A 24,898-nucleotide genomic window follows, 5' to 3' on the forward strand; every position below is an offset into this window, starting at 1 on the left:
TAGAAATGGAAATTATCCAGCGTGGAGCGGGAGCTTCTCCCTTGCCTCAGTTATTTCTTAATCCTCTTGTGCTCTTGGCGAGCTGAGCCCGTGAGTTTATCACAAAACAAGAACAGAGTGAAGCTCTGAGAGGTTCTGCCTGTTCAGGAAGCGACTTTTAATGGAGATGGCATTAAACCCTTCAGCTGTAACTACTCATTCTGTTGAAGAAGTGTTTGTATGGCATTATAAATAGTGTTTTTCCATGTTTCAAATCTATTTGTTTCACTTTCCTTTCAGCTGTCAACACTTCAGATTGGAGCTGAAATGCCTTATTCTTTTAAGACATCTTCATTTCTTACCAAGTACCTCGTCTGTTCTCATTAGTGGCTCTGTGACAGTCTCAGAGTTGAGTGTGGAGAAGGTTCTTGGGGTATTCAGGGAATAAAACAACTCCAGCTCTATCCAGAGGGTTTGTGGAAGGCTGCAGCAAGGATTTGCAGCAAGGTTCCTGAGCTGTGGTTCAGCAGAGCAGAAATCTTGTGGCAAATTCGACTTCAGTGTGGCTGCTGCAAACCTCATTAAAGACATGAATCATCTCATTTAGGGCTTTTAAATACCAGAGCAGTTTCAGTGGAGGGAAGACCTCCTGTGGACACCTGGGCAGCGAAGATCTCTTGCTGGAGGTGGAGCTGGAGCTCTGAGGAGATGATGGGAGTTTTGGGCTGGTTTTGTTAAAGCCAGGGGTAGCACCTTTCTAATCTTGGCACTTCAGGTTTGAGAATTAATGTGGAAAAAAATCAGAGCAGTGTTTGAGACGGAGTAGTTCGCACAGTTTGAAGGACCAGAGAGGATGGGAGCATTTGTAGTCAAATTCAGAGATGTCAAATGCAAATTCTGGTTTGGATCTTCATCCTTCAGTGGCTGGGAAATCGCAGAACCCTCCCTCGAGTGCTGCATTAGCTGCTTTGGTCCCAAACCCATCCATCAAGTGCTGTGTGGAATCAGATCTGGGGTTCACAGAATATTCAGGGTGTTTCATGCTTTCCTGCAGAAGGTGCCTGTCCCATCAGTGGTTTTAGGCATTGTATTTCTTTATGATTCCTTGGGAATCCAAACTTCTTCAGGGATATCACCATTCCAGCTGGTGTCTCAGGCCTGATGATGATGAGCAAGCCCCTGTCAAGCACTGAAATGTATTTTTCAATAAAAACCAGGCCCTGAAGTTGATTTTCTGGCTCCTGCCTGCCCAGTTGATGCGCACTGGTGATTACTGGTTTCACTGGTTTGGGAAGTGTCTTTCTCAGTTCCGGGAGAAGTGAAGCAGGTGACAAGTTGTACCGGTGTGATTCATTAGATCCTGTTGGGAGGCACTAAATGGCCGTGCTAATGAAGGTGCTAATTAACAGAGGGCAAAGCAAGCCCAGCTTCCCATCCACACAGGGCCCACAGCTCTGGAGGGAGAAGAGCAGAGGTGGAAGGGGAGGAAGTTTCCTTTAACCCAGGAATGGTGACACGGCTCAAATGGGATTTATTCACTCTCCTTTTAATGCATTGATCTCCTCTCTTTGAACCTGTGTGGATCAGTTCTGCTGCATGGCAGAAACTGAGGGAGGCTGTTTGGAGTTGAGGATTGGCACAGCTTGGATGTTGTCAGTGTACAACTGCTTTTACATCAGCTAGAGCAAGAAAAAATTCATACCATCAGCGATTCTAGCAAGTGATTAAAAAATAATTAGAGTTACAACCTTTATTTTGCACCGAGTCCTTTTCTCAGCTTTTTGCCCACAGAATGGAAATGCCTTTAAAAATCTCTCACTGCAGACTTGAAAATAAACACTGAGCATTGTATTAAATACTGAGCATTGTAAAAGGGGGCAGAGCAGGGGCACAGAGCCTTGAAAACTTAATGCTTAATGGACTTGGAGCCCTTTCTGGTGTTTGTGAGGGTTCTGAAGTCACCTGTTAATTCTTTGTTTTGTTTCTGGTGAGGATTCTGGAATTCACCTGTTAACCCTTTGGTTTGTTGCTGGGGGGGGTGCAGATGTTCCCTGTTAACCCTTGGTTTTGTTTCTTTGAAGCAAATGGTTCTGGGCCTTGGTGAGGGTGCTGAAAGTCCCCTGTTAACCCTTTGGTTTGTTGCTGGTGGGGGTGCAGAAGTTCCCTGTTAACCCTTTGGTTTGTTTCTGGTGAGGATACTGAAGTCCCCTGTTAACCCTTTGGTTTGTTTCTTTGAAGCAAATGGTTCTGGGCCTTGGTGAGGGTGCTGAAAGTCCCCTGTTAACCCTTTGGTTTGTTTCTGGTGAGGGTGCTGAAGTCCCCTGTTAACCCTTTGTTTTGTTTCTTTGAAGCAAATGGTTATGAGCCTTCGAGTTTCGGAGCTGCAGGTGCTGCTGGGCTACGCGGGCAGGAACAAGCACGGCCGCAAACACGAACTGCTGACCAAAGCCCTGCACCTGCTCAAGGCTGGCTGCAGCCCCGCCGTCCAGATGAAAATCAAAGAACTCTATAGGAGAAGGTTCCCCCAGAAAATCATGACCCCAGCAGACCTGTCCATCCCCAGCGTGCACTCGAGCTCCATGCCGGCCACGCTGTCGCCTTCCACCATTCCACAGCTGGGCTACGACGGCCACCCCGCCACGTCCCCCCTGCTCCCCGTGTCACTGCTGGGACCCAAACACGAACTGGAACTGCCCCACCTCACCTCGGCCCTGCACCCCGTGCACCCCGACATCAAGCTGCAGAAACTGCCCTTTTATGACTTGTTGGATGAGCTGATCAAACCGACCAGCCTAGGTAAGGAGAGCTCCTGCAGCGCTCGCGGGGTTTGGGGGAGAATGGTCAAGATCAGCTGCTGCTGCTGCTGCAGCAAGGGGTTAAATATTGCATCACAGCCCTGTTTAGAGAATTGCTATTTTTGGTAACTTTTGGAACAGATTGTTCTGCATGGAGAGACATCTTACCTAACACTCATTAGTTGCTTTAGCTGAGCCTCTAAATATGGTTTAAACATCCGTTATTTTTTAAGGGGGGGCTTTGAGAAAAAACAAACTAAATCTTAGGGAAAAAAAGAGGGAAAAAAAAAAACAGTCTGCTTTCAGTAGTTCTTATAAACCACAGAGTTTCATTATTAAAAAAAAATACCCAAAGTAAACAGAACTACCCCCAAATCTGTCAGGCTTCTAGAATGTTCTCATCCGTGCTGGGAAGGAGTGCCAGGCTGGAAATTTGCTGGATGCATTACGGTCTGAGCATCTGAATTTAGGGTACTTTTGCAGTCGTGGCTACTTTTCCTTGCAGCTGATTTTTGTGTGAAGGTATAAATCACTGGTGGAGCTGCTGAGGAGAATCTGCTGCTCCCAGAGCATTATGTAAGGTGTGATTTTCTGGGCTCCACGGAGCCCTTCACAGCATGGGTAACTTCTAATACTCCTCAATATTGCCTAAATGCACCAGGCCTGGTGATTTCTGTGTGGTGGAACCTTCTGCTGGCTTGAAACCCCAGGAAAGATTCCCTGCTGGTAGGAGGAGCAGATTGGTGAGAGGAGATCTGGGGAGAGAGGGTGGGTGAGTGAGAAAAAAAAAGTCCTTTGCAGAAGAAATCCCTTGTAAACAAAGCTGAGCAGGTACTTTCCAGTGACAGTCTGGAGGGCTGGGGGATGTGGGAGGCCTGATGTGTGAGTGCTGAGGTTGTCTGTGCATTTCTGAAGGATCTGGCTCAGTATTTTGCATATTTTTTTTTTGCTTTAGCTGCTGTAATTGAGGGAAAAGCGGAGAGATTTTGGTAATTTGATCTCCTGGTTCAGGTGTTCTTTGTAGAGGTGCACTGTATCTGTTTAGCTTTAATGTAAGCCCTAATTGCTGGATAACCATTCCAGGCAGGGCTGGTGCTGGGAGCTAATGAGGTGCTCAGTATGTGTCTCATCACTTCCACACCAGAAATACCTCAGAATAAGGCTGTAATTTCCACAAGACATTCCAGTGCAGGAGTGATGTGTGCATTTATTTATTTGTTTATTCCTGGATGGGGGAAGAGCCCTTTGCTGTCAGCTCAGAGTGGGACAGAGCACCCCAAATGCAGGGATCTTCATCCACTCCCTGCCAGGTCTCAGGCCTTGGGAGCTGATGGACAATGGGATATTTCTCCCCTTTGTGAAGTGTCAGGGTAAGAAAATGGAAGTGCAATCCCAAGCAGATACCTTTGGAAGCAATCCCTGTCCTTTCTGTTCACTTCAGGAATGTTTGGGGCTTTTGTTTTGTGTGGGAATTCTGTTTGTCTGAAGGAATCCTATTAAAAAGCCTTTGAGTTGAGAGTTTGGGGGGGGAACTTCAGTTTCCATCATAAAATTCTGGAATGGTTGGGGTTGGAAAGGACCTTAAAGCCCATCCCCACACCTTCCACTATCCCTGGCCTTGGACACTGCAGGGATCCAGAGCAGCCACAGCTCCTCTGGGAATTCATCCCAGCCCCTCCCCAGCCTGTTCAAACTCTTTTCATTTTCATTTTCTCCATTTGTGCATTTACTGATACTTTGAGGCAGAATCTGAAAGGATTTGTAGAACGTTTGCCCCAGATGGTCTGGGCATCCTTCTGTGTGCTGCCAGCCGTGTGGGTTTCCTCAAGTGTCCCATGTGTGGGTTCCCTGGTTTGTTTTCCACTGGCAGATATTACTGCAGCCACTCAGAACTTGGAATTTAGCCAGTGTTTCAGCATCTCCTGCTTGCTTTTTCCCATCAGATTACTCATGGGATAGGGATAAAGGACTTTTGAATCGACTCTGGTTCCCTCCCCCACAGGGATGAACTGATGACCCGATGTGGGGTTTGGAATAATTCTCTGCCTGCTCGAAACAGAAGGGAAAGAAAACGTGTGTGAGAGAGACAATTTGTGTAATTCAAACTTCACACCCTCCTGAAATGACATCAGACTGGGCAAAGCACATCCCTGGGTGCTGGGCTTGCCCCTGGTTGTTCCCAGGTGCAGGTGGCACAGCTGGGAGGGTTTGCTCCAGTTTTCTGTCCCTCTGAGAAGTGATGGTTGGTTGAAGAAGCAGTAATTTGAGCGAGCCTCAGGGCAGGGAGTTGCCCAGCAGGGCACTCGAGCAGGCATTCTGTACCCAAATATTTCGTGTGGGTGGGTAGCACACAGCTAATGTGAGGAACAGATAGGGAAATGAAATCTGCCAACTCTTCTTTGTACCGTCAGGAACAAAAGGAGGAAATAGAAATTCTTATGTTTGACTGCAGCTCCAGCCTGGGATTCAGAGGGATGTGCTGGGCTGCGTTCATGGAATGCAGGGATTTCTCCATCCCTGCCTTCTCACCAGCAACCTGGGATTCTGGGCTGAATCCCAGAATCCCTGAGGCTGGGAAAGCCCTCCAAGATCAGAGTCCAGCCTTTGATCATCACCTTGTCCCCAGCCCAGGCCCTCAGTGCCACGTCCAGTGCTCCTTGGACACTGCTGGGGTGAGACAAAGAGCCATTTGTTCCTTTGCAGTGGAGCTGTTGAATTTGATCCACATTTATTAGTCACCCTCCCTGCCAAGTGCAGAAAGCATGGGGATGGGATGGGTTTGTGTCCCAGCCAGCCAGGAAAGCTCCTCGTTCTGCAAATGTGTGCTTGCAGCTCTCTGCCCCTGCCTAACCACCATTTTCAGGGATTTTTGGTTGTTTTAATAAGGCTTTTTTATGTCTGGAGGAAAAGCTGTCCACTCTGGCTTTGATGGAATGTTTGCCTTATTCCTGTGCTTCTCTGTTGTTCTCCTAATAGGATCTAAAGAGGAGAATTGAGGCTGTTTGTCAAGAGAAGCTGCAGCTCTCCCTTAATTCCCCCATTTCCAGCCCCCGGAGCACAGACATTGCTAATTGGTTGTTTTTTAAGCACGTTTTCTAAAAGTAACCCCTAACACACAGATAAGATCTCTTTTGTGTGCTGAAATGTGTTGACTGTGTGTAGCGAGGCTCAGAATTTGCCAGATTATTGTGGAAGGGACATGAGATAGTTAAGCAGCATCTTAAAAATGCCTCTTGTTACAGCAAATGTCATTCCTAATTGCTGGAGCTGTGTAGTTGTTCCAAAAAACATTTTAACTGGCTTAGGGGTCTTTACTTACCTGTAAGGGAAATGAAGCTGTTTTATTTTTTTTTTTCCAATGGAAAGGATTAAAGCTCTCCTCCTGTTTAAAATCAGTCCAAATGGCACAAGGATCATCCTCCTGCAGTTTATTTGCTGTGCTTCAGCTCTCAGTGATACAAACACAGCGCTGCAAGTTGGATCTGAGCCAGAGAAGTGAGAATTTTTACCTGCAGCCTCCTGGAAGGAAGAGGCACAGATCAGTCATTATCCGTCAGAGGCAGCAGAATTCCAGCTCCATCAGAGCTTCCAGTGAGGCACTCTTGATGGAGGGCTCAGTTTAATTCCTCAGTTTCTGTGCTCTGCTACCAGGATTTCTGCAGGCAGCAGAATTCCCTCAGGGGTTGATTCCCACCCTGCATTTGTGCTCCTGCCGTGCCCTTCCCGTGGGTTTTCCTGTGGCTGTGAGCGATCCTGGTGCCTCAGACCTGGAGCCAGATCTTGCAGCTGAGCTGCCTAAAGTCTTGAGGGTGCCTGTAGTTCAAGGTACAGCCATTAAACAATTAAACAATTCAGTGCACGAGAAAGCTGGGCTGGAACCCACGAAAGTTTAGTTTGGCAGGAATTTCTCCTTTTTCTCTATCAGCGAGCTGATCTCGTGCTCTGTGCAATTGCTATTATGGTTTATATGAAAGTCACGCTTTTACTGTCTGCTGTGTTTATTATTTTTTTGAAATGTACTTTGTGGGAGGAAGTTCAACAAAACACTAAATTCTCAACTCAGCTTTGAGTTCTCTGACTTCCGGCCCTGCAGCTTTTAATTGTGCAAGAAGGGGGTGAAATATTGGCTCTGTGCTGGGGCTGAGCTGGAATTACAGCACATTTGGGGTTCTTTGTTTGCATGTGCATGTGCTGGGCCTCAGCTTGAGCTCTCCACGGCTGAGAGTTTCTTCAGAGAGAGCTTTGAGCAGCTGGGTAACTCCAAAAAAAGGATTTATTCAGGTTTTCTTCAGCTGATTGCTCACTGTCCTCGTGTGTGGAGCTGGGGTCTGTGAGGTTCCAGGCCATGGATGTCCCAGGGTTCCAGGCCATGGATGTCCCAGGGTTCCAGGCCATGGATGTCCCAGGGTTCCAGGCCATGGATGTCCCAGGGTTCCAGGCCATGGATGTCCCAGGGTTCCAGGCCATGGATATGCCAGGATTCCAGGCCATGGATGTCCCAAGGTTCCAGGCCATGGATGTCCCAAGGTTCCAGGCCATGGATATGCCAGGGTTCCAGGCCATGGATGTCCCAAGCTTCCAGGCCATGGATGTCCCAAGGTTCCAGGCCATGGATGTCCCAAGGTTCCAGGCCATGGATATGCCAGGGTTCCAGGCCATGGATGTCCCCAAGGTTCCAGGCCATGGATATGCCAGGGTTCCAGGCCATGGATGTCCCAGGGTTCCAGGCCATGGATGTCCCCAAGGTTCCAGGCCATGGATGTCCCAGGGTTCCAGGCCATGGATGTCCCCAAGGTTCCAGGCCATGGATGTCCCCAGGGTTCCAGGCCATGGATGTCCCAAGGTTCCAGGCCATGGATGTCCCAAGGTTCCAGGCCATGGATGTCCCAGGGTTCCAGGCCATGGATGTCCCAGGGTTCCAGGCCATGGATGTCCCAGGGTTCCAGGCCATGGATGTCCCAGGATTCCAGGCCATGGATGTCCCAGGATTCCAGGCCATGGATATGCCAGGGTTCCAGGCAATGGATGTCCCAAGATTCCAGGCCATGGATGTCCCAGGGTTCCAGGCCATGGATGTCCCAGGGTTCCAGGCCATGGATGTCCCAGGATTCCAGGCCATGGATGTCCCAAGCTTCCAGGACATGGATGTCCCAAGATTCTAGGATATGGATGTCCCAAGGTACCAGGCCCTGACAAAGATTGCAGGCTCTGACAGGCCATGGATGTCCCAGGGTTCCAGGCCATGGATGTCCCAGGGTTCCAGGCCATGGATGTCCCAGGGTTCCAGGCCATGGATGTCCCAGGATTCCAGGCCATGGATGTCCCAGGGTTCCAGGCCATGGATGGGCCAGGGTTCCAGGCCATGGATGTCCCAGGGTTCCAGGCCATGGATGTCCCAGGATTCCAGGCCATGGATGTCCCAGGGTTCCAGGCCATGGATGTCCCAAGGTTCCAGGCCATGGTTGTCTCAGGATTCCAGGCCATGGATGTCCCAAGGTTCCAGGCCCTGACAGGACATGGATGTTTCCAGACAGGCTGGAATGGAGCTGGGAAGCCATTTGGCTTCCAGAGAATCACAGAAAATATAAAATATCCTGAATTAGGACAAAAGGGGGACAAACCCCATCTCCCTGGCCCAACAATCCCATCTTGTGCCTGAGGAAAAAGCTTTTCTTGTTGAGAGGAAGACTTCTCCAGAGCCAGGGTCCAGCAGGGATGTGGCAGTGCTGCCTTTGTGCTGCTCCTTTGAAGTGGCTGGCTTGGTGCTTTTAGCAATAAAAGTTAAAATATCGAAGCCTGAAAGCAGCCTTGGAGTTGTGGGACAGAATTCAGGTGTCTGAAGGAATCAAGGGGCTGGATTTGAGTAAGGGGGATCCTGTGAGGTTCCTTCCCTCTGGAAAACTGATGGGTCAGGTGAGATCCAGGGATACAGGAGAGGAGAGCTGGGATCCATCCACAGAGGTGGTTGGGAGAGTGAAGAGTTTGGCCATGGAATGTTGGCATGGCAGTGTCCCCTGATCTTCCTGCAGGTTTTCTGTAATACTCCACCCACCCCATGAGTGAGTTAAAGAATGAATAATCACACATAAATGTCTGTCCAATTGCACATAATTTCCAGCTGATCTCTTCTGTCTTCTGTTTATACAACATATCAGAAAGAGTTATAAAATCCATAATATTTATGGATTAATTGTAGCCCTTGGAGTATTTCCAGGCTATTTTCATATATATCTTTAGGCACAATTTCAAATAAGCTCCTTCACATCTCTTCACTCCCTTCCTTTCCCACCCCCAGGGTGGCTCTGCCTGTTCCTCCTGAGGATTAACTGTGAGTTGAACAGAATCTGAAATGGATTGGAAGGGATGAAGGCAGCAGCTGACCAGAGCCAGGGTTCAGTTTTTCACCTGTTCCGAGGTGGAGAAGGTGGCCCTGGCACTTCCCTTTCCTCAGGGTGTTTGTGGGCACAGCTGTGACCTGCAGGGTGCCAGAAGGGCTCCTCAGGGGAGGAAGGATTTGGGTGTTGACTAAAATGCTTCCCCTCAAGTGGTTTTGAGGTGTTTGGAAAGGTCAAGGGTGCAGCACCCCTTGTGATAACTGGAACGAAGCAGAATGGCCAAGGTGGGACAAAAAGCAGTGGGAATTTGGGATTTCTCTTGGCTCTGGAGCCCAGATCTCCCAAATCCCACAGCCTGTGTAGGGCCTGGCTGAGGGGTGTCACCTGTTGGATTTTGGGGTGCAGAGCCCTGCTTTGGCATGGGCTGGGGTGGATTTAGTGATGGCTGAGAGGCTTTCCCAGGGAGAGGATCTGGCTGCTCACTCCAGCTGCATTTAATGCAGCAGGAAATGCAGGAATGGGGGGTGTGGGCTGGAAGTGCTGCTGCTTGCAGAAGATGACAGAGCTGGGGGCTCAGAGGTTGTGGCTGAGAGGCAGGAAGTGTTGATGTGTAAATAAACACTGGGTTACTGGGAAACTCCAGAATTTGGGGTGGCTTTAAAGGCCATCCTGAGATTGATGCCTCAGGTTTGGATTTTGTATCTTTCACGTTCTGTGCTGCTTTAGTGTGTGGGTCTGGGCTCACATGAGGGGATGGTGCACAGAGCAGGGAGACAAAACAATTCCTGCTCCAGCTGGGCACCAAGGACAAAGGACCCAAATCTCAGCCCAGGAGCACAAACCCCGTGGGCTGGAGAGAGAAAAACAAGCAGGGTGGGAGTGCCTGGGCTAAAGCTGGGCTGGGACAATGAACTGCAAGGTGCAAATGGAGCAGAGCTGATCCCAGGGAGAGACCCCGTGCCCGGCCGTGCATTTTGGGGCCATTTTGGGTCATCTTGGGTGCAGCCCTGGCTGGGCTCTGGTGCTGGCCAAGGTGGGTCCATGGAGGAGATCCTTGGAATCAATCCCTGCTTTATTCTGGAGCACTGCCCAGCCTCTGCTCTGGGTCAGCCTTCCCAAGGCATCAAGATGAGCTCCCCCATCAAGGTGGATCCTCTCAGCAGTTTCCTCCCCCAAACCCCCTTGGATTGTGCTTCTCCACAGCTCCAGCACAGCCTTGGCTGCTGCTCCAGGGGCAGCTGGGGAAGGGAGCCCTGGGCAGGGGCATCCCAGGGGCTCCCCACGCCTGGGGTGTCCTGGATTTCCTGTCCTGCAGTAGCATTGCTCTCAAACCTCTCTGAATTCTCACGTTGTCAAAGCTCCCGTGTTTGCTGTGCCCTCATCTGAGCCCAGCTCTGGTCTGGCTGGGAGGCAGAGGTGAAATTTTCAGCAGTGGTGTTTGATTGGACACAAATTGATAACAATGCCTTCTGTTGTTTAAAGGAAGAGCAGAGTGAGGCATCTCACCTGTCTGGGGAGGGCAAACAAGGACTGGGGAATGTCCTGAGCTGGGAGCAGACCCCAGAATCCCACCCTGGGCATCCCTGAGAGCATTGCCCCCATATTCCTGGAGTTGTTGGCAATGTGCCCATTCCCTGGGGAGCTGTTCCAGTCCCCCCCAGTCTCAGGTGAAAATCCTTGTCCTGATTCCCATCCCAAACCCCAGACCCAGCTTCCCCCCTGCCCCTGGGCACATGGGGAAGCTGGAAAGTCCATGAGGAATTATGGAAGTCCCAGGAAATTCCACATTTCTGGTTAATATTTGGACAAATTTAGCTAATCCAGACCATTAGTTAGTGAATAACCAATTAGTTATCTCTTGTTTTTCTTAGAGCATGAAGCAAAAATTTCCTCTGTTCCTCATCTTCTTCCTTACAGCTCTTTTTGCCTTTGGAAATAAACACAATTATTGGGAATCGTTGGGAATGGCCCAGTGATATCTTAGATGATTCCTGTGTAAAGTGCAAGTTGAATTTTAGTGCAAGCCTTTCTTTAATACATTCCCTTCAGTATTTAACAATTGGGAAGATGAAGCTCAGTTTATTGGTCTTTAGGAAGCATCACCACCACAACTCCTCAGTCCCAAAAAATTCCTGAAAGGTTTGAAGGTGTCTGTGCCTGAGTGGAAATTCAGAGAGTGGCTTTTTCTCAAGACAGCAAGAGGTATTTTACTGCAGAAAGATTGTGTGGCTATTTTTAGCCCTGGGTACTGGTGAGGTGGAACAGAATATTTTTAGAGCTGTAGAAAATGCAGCCACTCAAGCTGGGTTCTTCTTTTCACACTGGTGCTGGAGGGCTTTTCCAAAATAAAGAGCAGAATTAGTTGAAAATGGCTTTTCTGTATCATTTTTATTTATTAAATAGGTGATTGATGGGTATACATATATATATATTTTTATATATATATATATATATATATATGTGCATATACAGTATATTTATATTTATATTTATTTGTTCCTATACGATTTTAAGTGGTTTGATCCTGTGAATACCATCTCTTAAAAGAATTTTCCTTCAAATTTTGAAAACTTTTTACCTCACTGAAGTGTTTTAAGGAAATCCACAACCAGCAGGGCATAATTTTGTCCCTCAGTTAATCTGTACCAATCCTGGCTCGTTCCTGGAGTGAGGTAAGCCTGGAATAATTCGGGAAATACTGGTGAAATTAGGAAAAGAAAAGTTTGGGAGAAGAAACTCTGTGACTTTTTAGGCATTTTGACTTTTCCAAACTCTGTTGCATTCACAGTGCAAAAGAAAATGTTTTAATATTTAATAAATCATAGTTCTGGAAAAGAAACAATGAACCCAACCCCCCAGAAACATTCCTGGCATCTTTCTGAAGAATGTCCATATTAACTCTGTTGTCCTGGCTTGATTCCAGCTTTATTGGATTATAAATTCTATTTCCATCCTCTTGGTTTTCAATTGCAGATCTATTTTTACCTTTCTTTTGTTAAATAATAATCGTTGTTTGCAGAGCACAGTTGTGTTTGTAGCCATCAGAAGGATTTTTTTTTTTTTGGTCTAAAACTATATTTTTCTAGTTTAGTCATCCTCCAGAACTTCTAAAAGTAAATTATGTGCTTGATTTGCCAGGATCTGTTTGGTGTTTTAAACACAGCAGATACACCAGATGAATTAACAGAAATCTGTCAGCTTTTCTGCACCCTGAAATTCCAAATTCCCAATGTTCCTGCCTTGAGGAATCAGATCTTTGGGAACAGAGGAGTTGGAGGCAGAGATAAACACAGGAGTCTGGTTTTTAGGGGAGCAGCTGCTCAGTGTTTAGTGTGGTTTGGTGGGATCTTCACGCGTCCTTTGGAGGGTGAGCAGATCTGGGACGGACTAGATGTGGGCATGGAAAGGTGATGAGGGAGAAGGTTCGAGAAAGCCACCAAGAAAAATCAGATTTTGTCTCGTTTTTTAGAGGCAGCTGCACAGTCAAGGGGCAGAGTTATCCTGGGAGGGGCTGAGGAGCCTGACCACAAGTCAGTTGCAGTTTCAGGGAGCTCCTTGCCTGCCTCCTGTGCCTGCTCTGCTCCGTCTGTCAGCAGTTTGGAAATATTTTGATTGCCTTTTGGAGCATCTTTGCCTAATTAACAGGGTTTTTTCCCTTCCCTCTGCAATCTGGCCCTGCTCCCGTGGCAGTCCCAGCGAGGGCTGCACACAGAGCAGGGCTGGGGTGCAGGGCAGGCAGGGCTGCTCTCCAGGGAATGCTGCAGCTCTGGGACCAGGCATCCAGCAGGGACCAGGGATTGCTCAGGCAGTGGGGCACAGGCAGTGAGCACAGAATTCCTGGAGGGTTTGGGTTGGAGGGGAGCTGAAATCCCATCCCCATCCCGTGGATCCCATCCCGTGGATCCCATCCCGTGGATCCCATCCCATGGATCTCATCCCTTGGATCCCATCCCCATCACATCCCCTCACCTTCCACTAAGCCTTCTCTTGTGTTCCAAGCCTTGTCTTGGACATTGCAGGGATCCAGGGAGCTTCTCTGGGAATCCCATCCCAGCCCCTCCCCATGGTCCTCCCAGGGAGGAATTCCTTCCCAAATCCATCTAACCCCACTTCCTGGCCATTTAAACCCATTCCCCTTGACCTAAGTCCCTTTCCAAGTCTCCTCTTGGAGGCGGCAGCAGTAACTGCACAAAAGACTCTGAAAACACAAAAAACCCCAGATCTCAAGAAGAAATGCCAGAGGCCTTTTTGAATTTGGGTTTTGGTTCAGGCAGAGGCTGTTCTCTGTCCTGGCACAGCTCCTGAGGAGAGCTGGAGTGGGGAAAGCTCCCGTGGCAGCTCAGGGAGGTCCTTCCCTGTTTTCTCCCAGATAAATGTATGGATGCTTTAATTTGACCAAAACAACAGTTGGATGTTAGGAAATATTTCTTTCCTGGGAAAGTGGTTGAGTATTTAAACAGCTTTCCCAGGGAAGTGTGGAATCACCATCCCTGGAAGGGCTCAGAAATCCAATTTTGGTTTAATTGCCAAGGTGCTCTTCAGTCAGGAGTTGAACCTGGTGAACTTTGAGGTCTTTTCCAGCCTTAATAACTCAGTGATTCTATGGATATGGAAGTTCAAACCCCACTTTTCAGCACTGTTTAGTAAAAATAAATCTGTTATCAACATGAGAAGAGGGAAAAGGATTAAATTTCAGAACCTGTGGTCCAGACTTTGTCGCAGTTTTCCTGCCGCACACAATTCCAGTTCCTCCTGTTTGCCCCTTTCCCTGCTGGATTCCCCAAATTGGAGCTGCTGCAAAAAAGATGGGAAAGGGAAAACTTGGGAAATCCAAGGAATTTTGGTAGCTGCTGGTTGGCTTCTCTGGATAATTGAGCTTTAAACAAAGGTGGCATTAGTCAGCAGATTTTAATTAGTGAAGTGCTGGAGTTCACACCAAAGGTTCCCAAAACCTTCCAGAACTTTTCCAGTAGAGCCAGAATTGACAATTTCCAGGCTAAAGGAAATAATACCTGGGAAGAAAACCAGCCCAGCAGAAAAAACCCATGGAAAAGCAGGAAATAACAACTGGAATTCCCTCATTTCTCTGCAGTGCCTGGGCTTGGCTAATTCAGCTTTTGTTAATTAGAGTTTGTAATTGTGGTCTTGCCATTTATAGCTAAAAATAGGTGTCAAATTCTATGGAGGAGCAAATGTGGAAGCAGATTTTCATTGTGAATTGTATACATTGTGTCTGTTTCCTGCAGACATTGTGCTAGCAGGGAGGAAATGTATGCATTTCAAAATCTGAGTTATTTATAAAACTTAATTCTTTCTCAGAGATTCCAAACAGCAGCTTCATGTCCCTGTTCCTGCTCATGCACAGCAGCAAATCCTGGGATCAGTGGAGGATCTTGCAGCAGTGTGATGCAGGAAAGATAAAAAATGGAATTTTGGGAGGTTCCTGCTGTAATATTTACGCTCAATGTCTTTGCTATTGTTGGTTCCAACCCACCACACGCTGCTTGGAACAAAATCTCAGTTCTCTCCCTGAAATACTCACTCAGCTGTCACTCAGGGATGAGTCAAGAATGCATTATAGTAAACCAAAAAATGGGAAATTTATCCAGTGTTTAGTGCACAGATAATTATATTGATTTATTCAGAATAATTATATTATATAATATTTATTCAGAACTCACAAATTTATTCAGAACTTAGGAAATCATGAAGAATAATGAGATTGAAGTGCAACTTAGAGGCAGCTTTTCACTCGGTGTGTGTTGGTGAGTGTGTGGAGTCATTCTCTGGGGAGATGGTGCTTTCTTTCAGTTTATTATTTAAAAACCCTTTTTCATTGCTGCAGTGGCCCTGTGAAAGGCTGTGTTTTAGCTAAAGCCACTATTTTAGGGATATTTAACATTAGTTTCCAGCAGGAGCATTTTACTCTTGAGCACTGTTTGGTTCTGGAGCGCTGTGGCACAGAGAGGGAAGGCTTTAAAATCAGATTTTATGGCTGCAGATCTCACGAGTTCTTGGCTTATTCTGGATATATTTGGTGCATTGAAGCCCAAAAGCCATCAGACTGAAATGTGAGATGTCCCACGTGTTGTGTTCAGCCCCTCTGTGAACTCTGACAGGCCGAGCCTGATCTGGTGCATGGAGGGAAGTAAAAAAGGGATTGAAGAGAAATCCTCAGATGTATTTTTATTTCATATCAGAGCACGTTTGACATGAAATTGCAGCGATAAAAGCCTTGATTTGCCTCAGCTCTGCTGTTATCTCCAGCCCTATTTTAATGTACACTTTATAGGCACATAAAGTTTGTTCATTGTATTTTTATTTACAGGAGGCTTCCAATGGCAACTTCCTCAAAAGCTCTTCAGAGCCAGATGTGTCTGATGCTGCTGGAGTTTAAAAACACGTGTGTTCTGACTTGATGCCATTATTTCCTGATTGTCCTGGCTGCTTTTTGATGCTCTCTGCTCTCTTGCAGCCTCAGATAACAGCCAGAGGTTTCGAGAAACCTGCTTTGCCTTCGCGCTGACGCCGCAGCAAGTGCAGCAGATCAGCAGCTCCATGTGAGTGGGCTCCAGCAGCCCTGGAATCCAAACAATCCCCCCCAAATCCCCCCAGCCTTCCATAGGGAACGGCAGGGGAGGACTCCTCTGGGGAATTGGTTTGTGTTGCATGGGGAGGAGGGAATTCAGCCCCACCACTGGGTTTGGGGTGGGTCTCTCTGGTGTTAAGCTCCCTGCAAATCCAGAGTTCTGCTTCCTGCAGCTCTTCCTTGCCACCAGTTTCTCTGTTAAGTCATTGTGAAGTTGTGACTTCTTGGTGACCCATCAGAATTTTCTTTCTAATATACCAAAAAACCAAAAAAAGTCCAAAAAAACCCCACAAAAACAACCCATAAAACACATAACCCCCCCAAAACAACAACAAAAAACCAAAACAAACAACCCCCCCAAAAAAAACAGCAAAAAACCCCCAGCAAACAAACAAAACCAAACAAAAACCCCTAAAAATAAAAACTCTCACATAAATAGAGGTCAGACACAAATTTATTTATTTACCTCAAAAAATAAAAACTCTTCCTTTTAACCTCTCTTGAGAGTGGTGGTTTGAGCAGCAGCAGCAGTCTGGTGTGCATCATACATACCTGAAAGGGTGAATTTTCCTTTTTTTGTGTAAAAATGAAGTGTTTTCCATAAATTGAACTTCCAGCAAACTCTTGAGGAATCTTGTGAACAGCAGGATATTTTAATCCGTTTTCTCTTGTTTCCAGGGATATTTCTGGGACCAAATGTGACTTCACAGTACAGGTCCAGCTAAGGTAGGGATTTTGTTGCCTGTTGGTTTTTAGGATTTATCAGCAGGTCCTCCCCAACAGGTTGGGAATTCCTGGATGGAAAAGAGATGATTTTCCTCATCCTGGTTGATTTTCTTGTCAGTGAATCCTTCCTGTAACTCCACCTTGGTCATTCCATGTCCTGGGGCTGGAAAATCCATGAGCAGGGAGGGTTGTTTTTCTTAGCAGGGATGGATTCCATAGGCATTCCAAGATCTGCTTCTTTAGGCACTTTGGGAATCACCAGCCTGGTGAATTTGGGGGTTTTTAATCAATCATAAATGGATCAAATCCTCTCTCTCAGCCTGGTGGGGTGGGGTGAGGAGGGGATGAGGGAAACCAACCCCTCTTGGATTATCCATGGGCAGGGATGGGGCAGGTCCCCGGAAGGAACCCTGCTGCTCCTTGGAATGCTCGCTGTCCTGCTGGGATCCAGCAGCAGAAACACCTCTTGGAACTGGAAAGAAATAAATTCAGCAGCAGAAACTGCCTGGAGCTGCAGCTGGGATGGGGGCAATGCCCTTTGGGACACCTTGGTCTTGTGTGGAGAGGTCAGGCTGGAGAAGAGGCAGAGAAGAAATGGGGGGTGGGATGAGTCAGGCTGAGGAATTCAAGGAAGCTGAGGAGGAACCTCCAGGCTGCTTGAAGCACTGTAATTTTGGGGGGTTTTCCTGCTCAGTGACATCATTTGGGGGCTGTGTTTAGCAAGATCTGTCATGATTTCAGAGCTCAGTGGAAAAACAATTCCTTCTGGGAAGAGATGATCTTTAAATCACTGTAAAAGTGAAAGATGATGGCAGCTCTTTGCTTTTAGGTTTTGTTTATCAGAAACCAGTTGTCCACAAGAAGATCACTTCCCACCCAATCTGTGTGTGAAAGTCAATGGGAAACCATGCAGCCTTCCAGTAAGTAAAATCTCCTTTTAGTCCTCATTTTGGGATGCACTATTAGGAACTACCTGCCTGAAAATTTATCCCAATCAGTGTTTTCACATTCTGGAGCATTGGAATGAACAGAAAAGATCAAGTAATTTGTTTTAGCCAGTAGATCCAGAAGTTCATACGGAGGTTAAAAACCCCTTTTCAAGATCACATATTTAGTAATACTCACATGAGCAGAGAAAAAAGGATTGAATTTTAGAAACTCTGCTCCAAAGTTCAGCGGGTTCTGTTTAGTTTTGCTGAGACAGGAGAGGTGGCAAAGTTCCCTTTAATATTCTGTGGCCAGGGTTAGGATTTTGAATTTCCATCAGGAGAAAGAGCTTCTAAAATGCTCCATATTTTATTGTCTGATCCTTCTCTCTTTGAATTAACCATAGAGCCTGGTCCAGGTGCGTTGGGAGGGGCAGGAGGCAAAAGCACTGTGGGATTCTTTTTTCTGAGAGCTGAAATTCTGTTTTCCAGGGCTACCTGCCACCAACCAAAAACGGTGTTGAACCAAAGCGCCCCAGCCGACCAATCAACATTACCTCACTCGTCCGCCTGTCCACCACGGTCCCCAACACCATCGTCGTGTCCTGGACTGCAGAGATTGGCAGGGTGAGTGCCTCTGGGGGCTCTGCTGGCTGCTTTAGGGATAATCCTGGGCAGAAAATCCTTGCTGGGCTGGCCACGGATGTCCTTGTTCAGCTGGAATTCCGTGCTGCCAGGATGTGCTCCCTCAGATCCCCCCCCCTCACCTTCGGGGTGGGATCTCTCCCTCCTCATCTTAGTGACTCAGGGAGGGCCAGATAAAGAGATCAAGGCAGCCTCTAAGCCTTTTGTTTGTTGATTTGGCCAAACTTCAGACTTTGAAGCTCTTCCTGGCTGCAGGGACTTGACAAAGCTTGGCTTGGACTTGCAAGGAGCGGGTGCCATCGAGCCCAGAGTGGCCCTTTAGAGCTGGGAGTGTGGACACAAAACAGCACAGCCCAGCTGATTCCACTGACCTTTACATTTCTCCCAGCTGCTTTCCTTATCCTTACATTTAAAACCTCGTGTTTTTATCATTTTTTTGTGGCTGTGGGGCAAGGTTACAACCGGTGTCAGAAAATCGCTGATGTTCCGCCGGGCTAATGAAATCTGGAACATGCTGCAAAAAGTGACTCCAGTAAATCAGCCATGAATTACTGAGCTGCTTTCAGTGCTGGCACCAAAGCTGCTGGGTGGGCATTCCACAGGCACCGTGTGCTGCTGCCACTGCCCCCATCCTGTTTTTAGAAGTGCCCAGAATTGTCCTGAGGTGAAACTTTGGCCAAGAATTTGTCAGCGTGCAAAGCCCAGCGTGGAAAAATGCTTACACTCCAGTCAGGGACAATGGGCAGCTCTGAGCCACCAGGGTGGGATTTCGGGGTGGATTTCTTGTGGAGCAGAAAACAATCTCCATTCAGATGATGGCATAAAGGATGGCTGAGTGATTCTGGTCCAGAAAATCCTCTTTCATATAATGAGAGCTGCAGGTATCAGAAGGAAGCAGTTCCAAATCAGCCTGCTTGGGTGTGCATGCTGAGCTGCAGGTGGGTGGGTCCCAGGTGCTGCTCTCAGGGATTCACAGCTCGGGATTTAGGGACAAGAAGTGCCCCACGTTTGAGTCAGTCCCTTGGGAACTGGCTGGTTCTCAGGTTTCACAGATTAATCAGTTATAAAGAACATTTTGGGGAACTTCTGGCATAAAGAAGCATTAGATCCAGAGGTGTAGGAAAGGGTTGGAGCAGCCTGGGACAGGGGAAGGTGTCCCTGCCCATGGGCAGGGACGGAATGGGATGGGATTTAAGATCCTTTCCAACCCAAACCATCCTGGAATTCTATAAAAAACAATTCTTCCTGAACAGATTCTTTAAGGCACAATAGATTCTTTCCTAATTTGGTTCTTTGAGACTCTGACAGTGAAATGTGAAGAATCATTTTATATTTGGCTGTGCCTGTGTGGCACAAAATCCGAGTTCCCCTCTCCCCCTTCCCTCAAGAGTCAGTTCTGGCCCCAACTGTGCTCCCTACCTTTGCTGGAGTCCTCAGTGTGATTTTTACACAATCTGTTTCAAGAGCCTTCTGTACAAGATGCCTTGGGCAAGTTCCTGCCTTTGTAGATTCAAGCTGTCGGTAAATAATTTCACAACGTTAATTAGCATTTTTCTAACTCCTCTCCTAATTGAGGCATTAAACAAACAAGTTAAGGCAGTAGTGGTTTTTAACGATGTGAGAAGCGTTCGTTGTGAGAATAAAATATTTAAAATGTGGTGTTGCTGATACTGCTCCAATTGGTGTGATTTTGTGGTGAGATATATCACCCAGATCCTGCCTTCAGATCCTAAATAAAAGATGGGGGATGTCACAATTGCATGGATTTTTTTTTTAAGTGGAAATGTGTGGCAGTTGCTGAGGGAAGCCTTTTATTTTTCAATTTAAATTGTAAGAATGCAGCTCCAGGTTTTGCCAATGTTCAAATCAAACAATAATTGATGTACCCTAATGTGAGAACACGGATGTGGTCCTTTCCATTCCGGGGGATGAGAGGTGTTGCTGCTGAGTCACATTTTTAAAAAGACATTTTTAACCTGATTTTTTCAGAGATTATGAGAAAAATGAAAGCTCCAGGAATTTGGGCTCCGTGGCAGGAAGAATGGAATTAATTCCATGAGGGAAGGTTCACCTGAGTTGTGGCACTTGGCAGAATTGGATTCTGCCTCTGACCTGCTTTGGTGATGAAATTCACATTTTAGAGACAATTGAGTGCAGGAGGAGAAGAAAAAGATGGCAGTACTTCCAGATACTGCAGGTGATGCATCTTGGGAAGAGGCATCGCTGCTCCTTTTCCTATTTTGAAAACAAAATAGGCTTTTATTAAAAAAAAGAAAACTTCTGATCATATTTGACCTGACAGCTTTCCTTAAATGCACTGACAGCAGTGCAGTGCTGGACATTGTCCGTGTAAAATTAAATATACTGACACCAGTGCAGTGCTGAACATTATTAATATAAAATTAAATATACTGACATAAATGTAGTACTGAGCATTATCCATGTAAAATTCAGTGTACCAGCACAAGTGTAGTACTGAATAGTATCAAAATAAAATTGAACTAGCTCTCCTCCACGGTGCTCTGCAATCTCATAACAAACTGTTACGTGCTGCAGACAGGGTTTTCACTGATGTTTTGGGGTTTTCCCTGATGTTTTTGGGGTTTCTCTGATATTTTGTGGTGTTTTCCAGAACTATTCCACGGCAGCGTACCTGGTGAAGCAGCTCTCCTCCATGCAACCCCATAACAAAATGTTACGTGCTGCAGACAGGGTTTTCCCTGATGGTTTTGGGGGTTTTCCCTGATGGTTTTGGGGGTTTTCCCTGATGGTTTTGGGGATTTTCCCTGATGTTTTGGGTTTTCCCTGATATTTTGTGGTGTTTTCCAGAACTATTCCACGGCAGCGTACCTGGTGAAGCAGCTCTCCTCCATGCAATCCCATAACAAAACATGATGTGCTGCAGACAGGGGTTTCTCTGTTTTTGGTATTTTCCCTGATGTTTTGGGTTTTTCCCTGATATTTTGTGGTGTTTTGCAGAACTATTCCATGGCAGTGTACCTGGTGAAGCAGCTCTCCTCCACGGTGCTCCTGCAGCGGTTGCGGGCCAAGGGAATCCGGAACCCGGATCACTCCAGAGCACTGAGTATGTGTCTGCTGGCCTTTTGTGAAAAGGAAAAAAAAATCACTTTTGTGAGGGGAGATTTGGAATTAGGACTGTGCTAACCAAGCTTTGGACTTCCTACAGCCCTCTGGGCTTTGGGAATGTGATAGTGGTGTTCTTTGTGTTCAGCTCCAATTCAGACTCAGAGCCTTTGTTTGCACTAGGAGCCAGTCCAGGAACCCTGTTGACACTGTGAGGGGAAAAATGCAAGAGAATCTCTTTCAGCTCAGCCATCCTGGCTTTGTTTGTGCAGAATGGCACAACTGTGCTCTGCAGTCAAGTGGGCATTCAGTACCTCAGGAGAAGGAATTGGTGGAAGTTTGTGGCATAAAACCAGCACGAACTGCTGCGGGTTTGGTTTTCAGCGAGAGGGGGAAAATCCCAGCCCCTGATAGTGGTGTTACTCTTTAATTAATGCTCACATCAGGGCTTGTACCTTCTCCAGAGGGGAAAAATGAGTGCAGCAGTAAAAAATAGTGCAGAATGGCACAAGTGTGCTTTATAGTGAAGGGGGCTGAAGGCCTCGCCCTGGGCCTGGGCCTGGGCCTGGGCCTGGGCCTGGGCCTGGGCCCAGGCAGCTCCACTGAGCATTTTCTGTTCCCAGAGCTGTGGGGTGAGCCCGGAGACAGTGCCCAACTCAGAGCCCCTCCTCACTGCAGAGTGAATTTGCTGCCTTTCTGTTTCCTCTGACAACAAATTGGTGGAAGTTTGTGGCATAAAAACAGCAAAAGCTGCGGCGGGTTTGGTTTTCGGGATGGGCGATCCCAACACCTCATAGTGGTGTTACTCTTTAATTAATGCTCACATCAGGGGTTGTACCTTCTACAGAAGGGAAGAAATTAGTACAGCACTAAAAGTGGTGCAGAATGGCACAGTTTTGACAGTGTTTTACAGTGAAGTGGGCATTCAGCAGCTCAGGGCTGAGGCCTCCCCCTGGGCCTGGGTCTGGGCATTTCTGCTCCCAGAGTTGTGGGGTGAGCCCAGCACAGAGCCCCTCCTCGCTGCAGAGGGAATTTGCTGCCTTTTTGTTCCCTCTGGCAACAAATTGGTGGAAGTTTGTGGCATAAAACCAGCAAAAACTGCTGTGGGTTTGGTTTTCAGGGAGAGGGGAGAATCCCAGCACCTGATCCATATAAAATTACTCTTTAATTAATGCTCACATCAGGTGTTGTACCTTCTCCAGAGGGGAAGAAATGAGTCCAGCACTAAATAATAATGCTGGGCATTAATTTGTCCTAATGTGCAAAATGCATAAAAAAGGCACAGAAATCTACAGATTTATGTACAAAATGCACAAAAATCTACAAAGTTCCAGGTGGCTGCTGCTCTGCAAGGTGAGGATGGAGCTGTAGGTCCAGTTCTTAGAGCAGGAATAAAATCAGCCTGACTTGTTCATTTCACCAATGGCAGCTCATGAAACAGGCCTTGTAAATAAAAATAGAGGATGAAAAACTCCAGAAATTAGATTTCTGTATTTGACTGCAGTTATTTAAATCTCAGATTTTGTCAGGGTACTGCTGACTGCCTGTTGCTCAATTTGCTTTTCAGTTTGAAATCACCTGATGAGGATTTTGGGGGTTGTAGTGGTGCCTGTCCATGTGAGAGTTGTTAACAAGTTTAACTTTGGCTTGGAGTTGGAAGTGAAATTAATGTGATATTAAATATTAAATGATGGTCAGGTACAACTCTGGATAAACACGTTTTAGGGGTCTTGAATTCAAAGTTTACCACACCATTTTAGATTTATTTTATTTCTTTATCATCCAATTCATGTTTGAATTAACCTAAAATAAACCTTTTCTTCTTTCAAATACCAGTTAAAGAGAAACTAACTGCTGATCCAGACAGTGAAATAGCAACAACCAGCCTAAGAGTGTCCCTGCTTTGTCCAGTAAGTTGATTTTTTATTCCCTCAAAAGTGATTCTAAAGGGAATGTGGCTGTTGTGGTGGAAATTACCTTGTGTTTACCTGGTGTAACTTCGTGGGGACAGAGAGGAGCTGAAATTATCTCTGTGCTGAAGAGCTTCTGAAATGCCCCTGGGAAAATGAATATTCCATTAGCTTGGAAGTGTTACTCAAAATATATGTAAGCATACATTTAATGTGTCACTGGATCCTCTGAGAGTGCAGCTTGGGCTTGGATTGATGAAAACTCTCTCAAAAGGGGGAAATGTGCACTTCTCTGCATCTCTGGGACTGGTTTTGGGGGCAGGGCACCTTCGGAATATTTGAATTCTTTATGGATTGACAGAGTCCCTTTAGTGCAAAAATGAAGGACACATGAAATGAATCTGTTTCCTGCTTTGTCTCAATCGCTCAGGCTCGACACAAAATTCTCAGTTTTAAAATCTAAACAAGAAAACTGGAGTTTATTCCTCCAAAATTGAAGCTTATTTTATTTTTCCAGTTCTAAATATGTTCTTAGACTCTAAAAAGATCAACTTTTAGAGGTGTAAGCTTTGCCTCATAAGAAGGACAATTAACTGTGTGGTTACTTTATATTTATATAGTGTGTATGTATATCTATCTATCTATCTATCTATCTATATATATATATATATACACACTAAAATTATACTAAAATTTACAATGAAATATAAAGATAAAAATACATAAATATATATTTATATTTTATATATGTGTTTGTATGTATAAATATATAAAAGGTTCTTGCAAGTCTTTAAATGTGATATTGTACTCTTCAGTTTGATTCCTTTCACCAAACCAATGTTGATTCTGGCTGAGGAAGATAAGGAATATATAAGGTAGATAAAATTATTAATCTGTGAGAAGGATGCAGGGATTTCATTTACCAAATTAAATCCTGATCTGTGGAGTTTAAACCTCAGAATTAATAATCTCAAAACCCTGTAACTTCCACATCATATTTTAGAACACTGAGGCAGTAAGTAATTATTTTTAATAACTCTTGGTGCATCTGGTGGAATTACAGATATTTATTCAGTGTGTTGGATTTGTCAGGGTGTTGTTTTACAGACTGGAATTTTCTCTTTCTCCTGGTTGCCTCCATCACTGATCAAACTCTTCTGCAGTGCTTTTGGGTTCCCTTTTCCCCACTTTTCCTCCTCCAGTGCTGCCTGATTTCCCTGCAGCTCTTGGAATAATCCATCCAGGCTCAGTGGGATGAGGCTTCACCTTCCAAGCTTTTACCTGGATCCAGCTCTGGGTGCAATTCCATTTCCAGCCCTGTATTTTCACTTGCTAATGCAGAATCTTTTGGCTCAGGGAGAAATTTGTATCTGTTTTTTGTGGCTGTTTTCTGATGTTTAAATGCTCTGAAGCTGCACCCTGAAAATGCTGATTTCCTCTCCAGCAGCAGAATGGAAAATTCAGGAATTCAGCATCACTCTGGGGCTGGGAGGGTGCAGCTCTCCCCTCTTCTGGCTGGGATTCTCCATGGGAATAGCCAGGAAATAAAGGAGGGTGGTGGGTTTAGTCTTTATAATTTTAACTTTCATTTTTAGTTTTAAGTTTTATTTTTATTTTATTTTTAATTTTAATTTTTGTTTTAATTTTTAATTTCAATTTTTCCCTCCAAACTGTCAGAGCTTCCTTGGAATTTGGCATCCAGGATCCAGAGGGGCTGCTCTGAGCCTGGACTTTAGAGCACACTCAAATTCATGTTCATTTTTCCCCCTGAAAGCACAAAGAAATAAATCCCCAGGCCCTGCAGCAGGACCAGATATTTAACTGGAGAAAAATCCCAAATCCAGGGGTGTACTGGAGGTTCTGCAGCTTTGTTTACAAATCCTGAACTCCTGTTTTTTAGCAGGGAAAT

The 24,898-nt window shown here is 46.1% G+C and overlaps 1 protein-coding gene across 1 annotated transcript in view; it reads left to right on the plus strand.

Moving 5' to 3' along the window:
• Positions 1 to 24,898, plus strand: part of PIAS1 (protein inhibitor of activated STAT 1) — a 53,417-nt gene that overhangs the window by 20,068 nt on the left and 8,451 nt on the right. The window contains exons 2-8 of the mRNA XM_059858750.1: positions 2,331 to 2,775; positions 15,585 to 15,669; positions 16,377 to 16,424; positions 17,254 to 17,344; positions 17,843 to 17,977; positions 20,975 to 21,080; positions 22,916 to 22,989. Coding sequence (XP_059714733.1) covers positions 2,331 to 2,775; positions 15,585 to 15,669; positions 16,377 to 16,424; positions 17,254 to 17,344; positions 17,843 to 17,977; positions 20,975 to 21,080; positions 22,916 to 22,989 — 984 coding nt within the window. The remainder of the gene's footprint in view (positions 1 to 2,330; positions 2,776 to 15,584; positions 15,670 to 16,376; positions 16,425 to 17,253; positions 17,345 to 17,842; positions 17,978 to 20,974; positions 21,081 to 22,915; positions 22,990 to 24,898) is intronic.

This window comes from Haemorhous mexicanus, chromosome 13 (assembly GCF_027477595.1).
Source record: "Haemorhous mexicanus isolate bHaeMex1 chromosome 13, bHaeMex1.pri, whole genome shotgun sequence".
NCBI lineage: Eukaryota > Metazoa > Chordata > Aves > Passeriformes > Fringillidae > Haemorhous > Haemorhous mexicanus.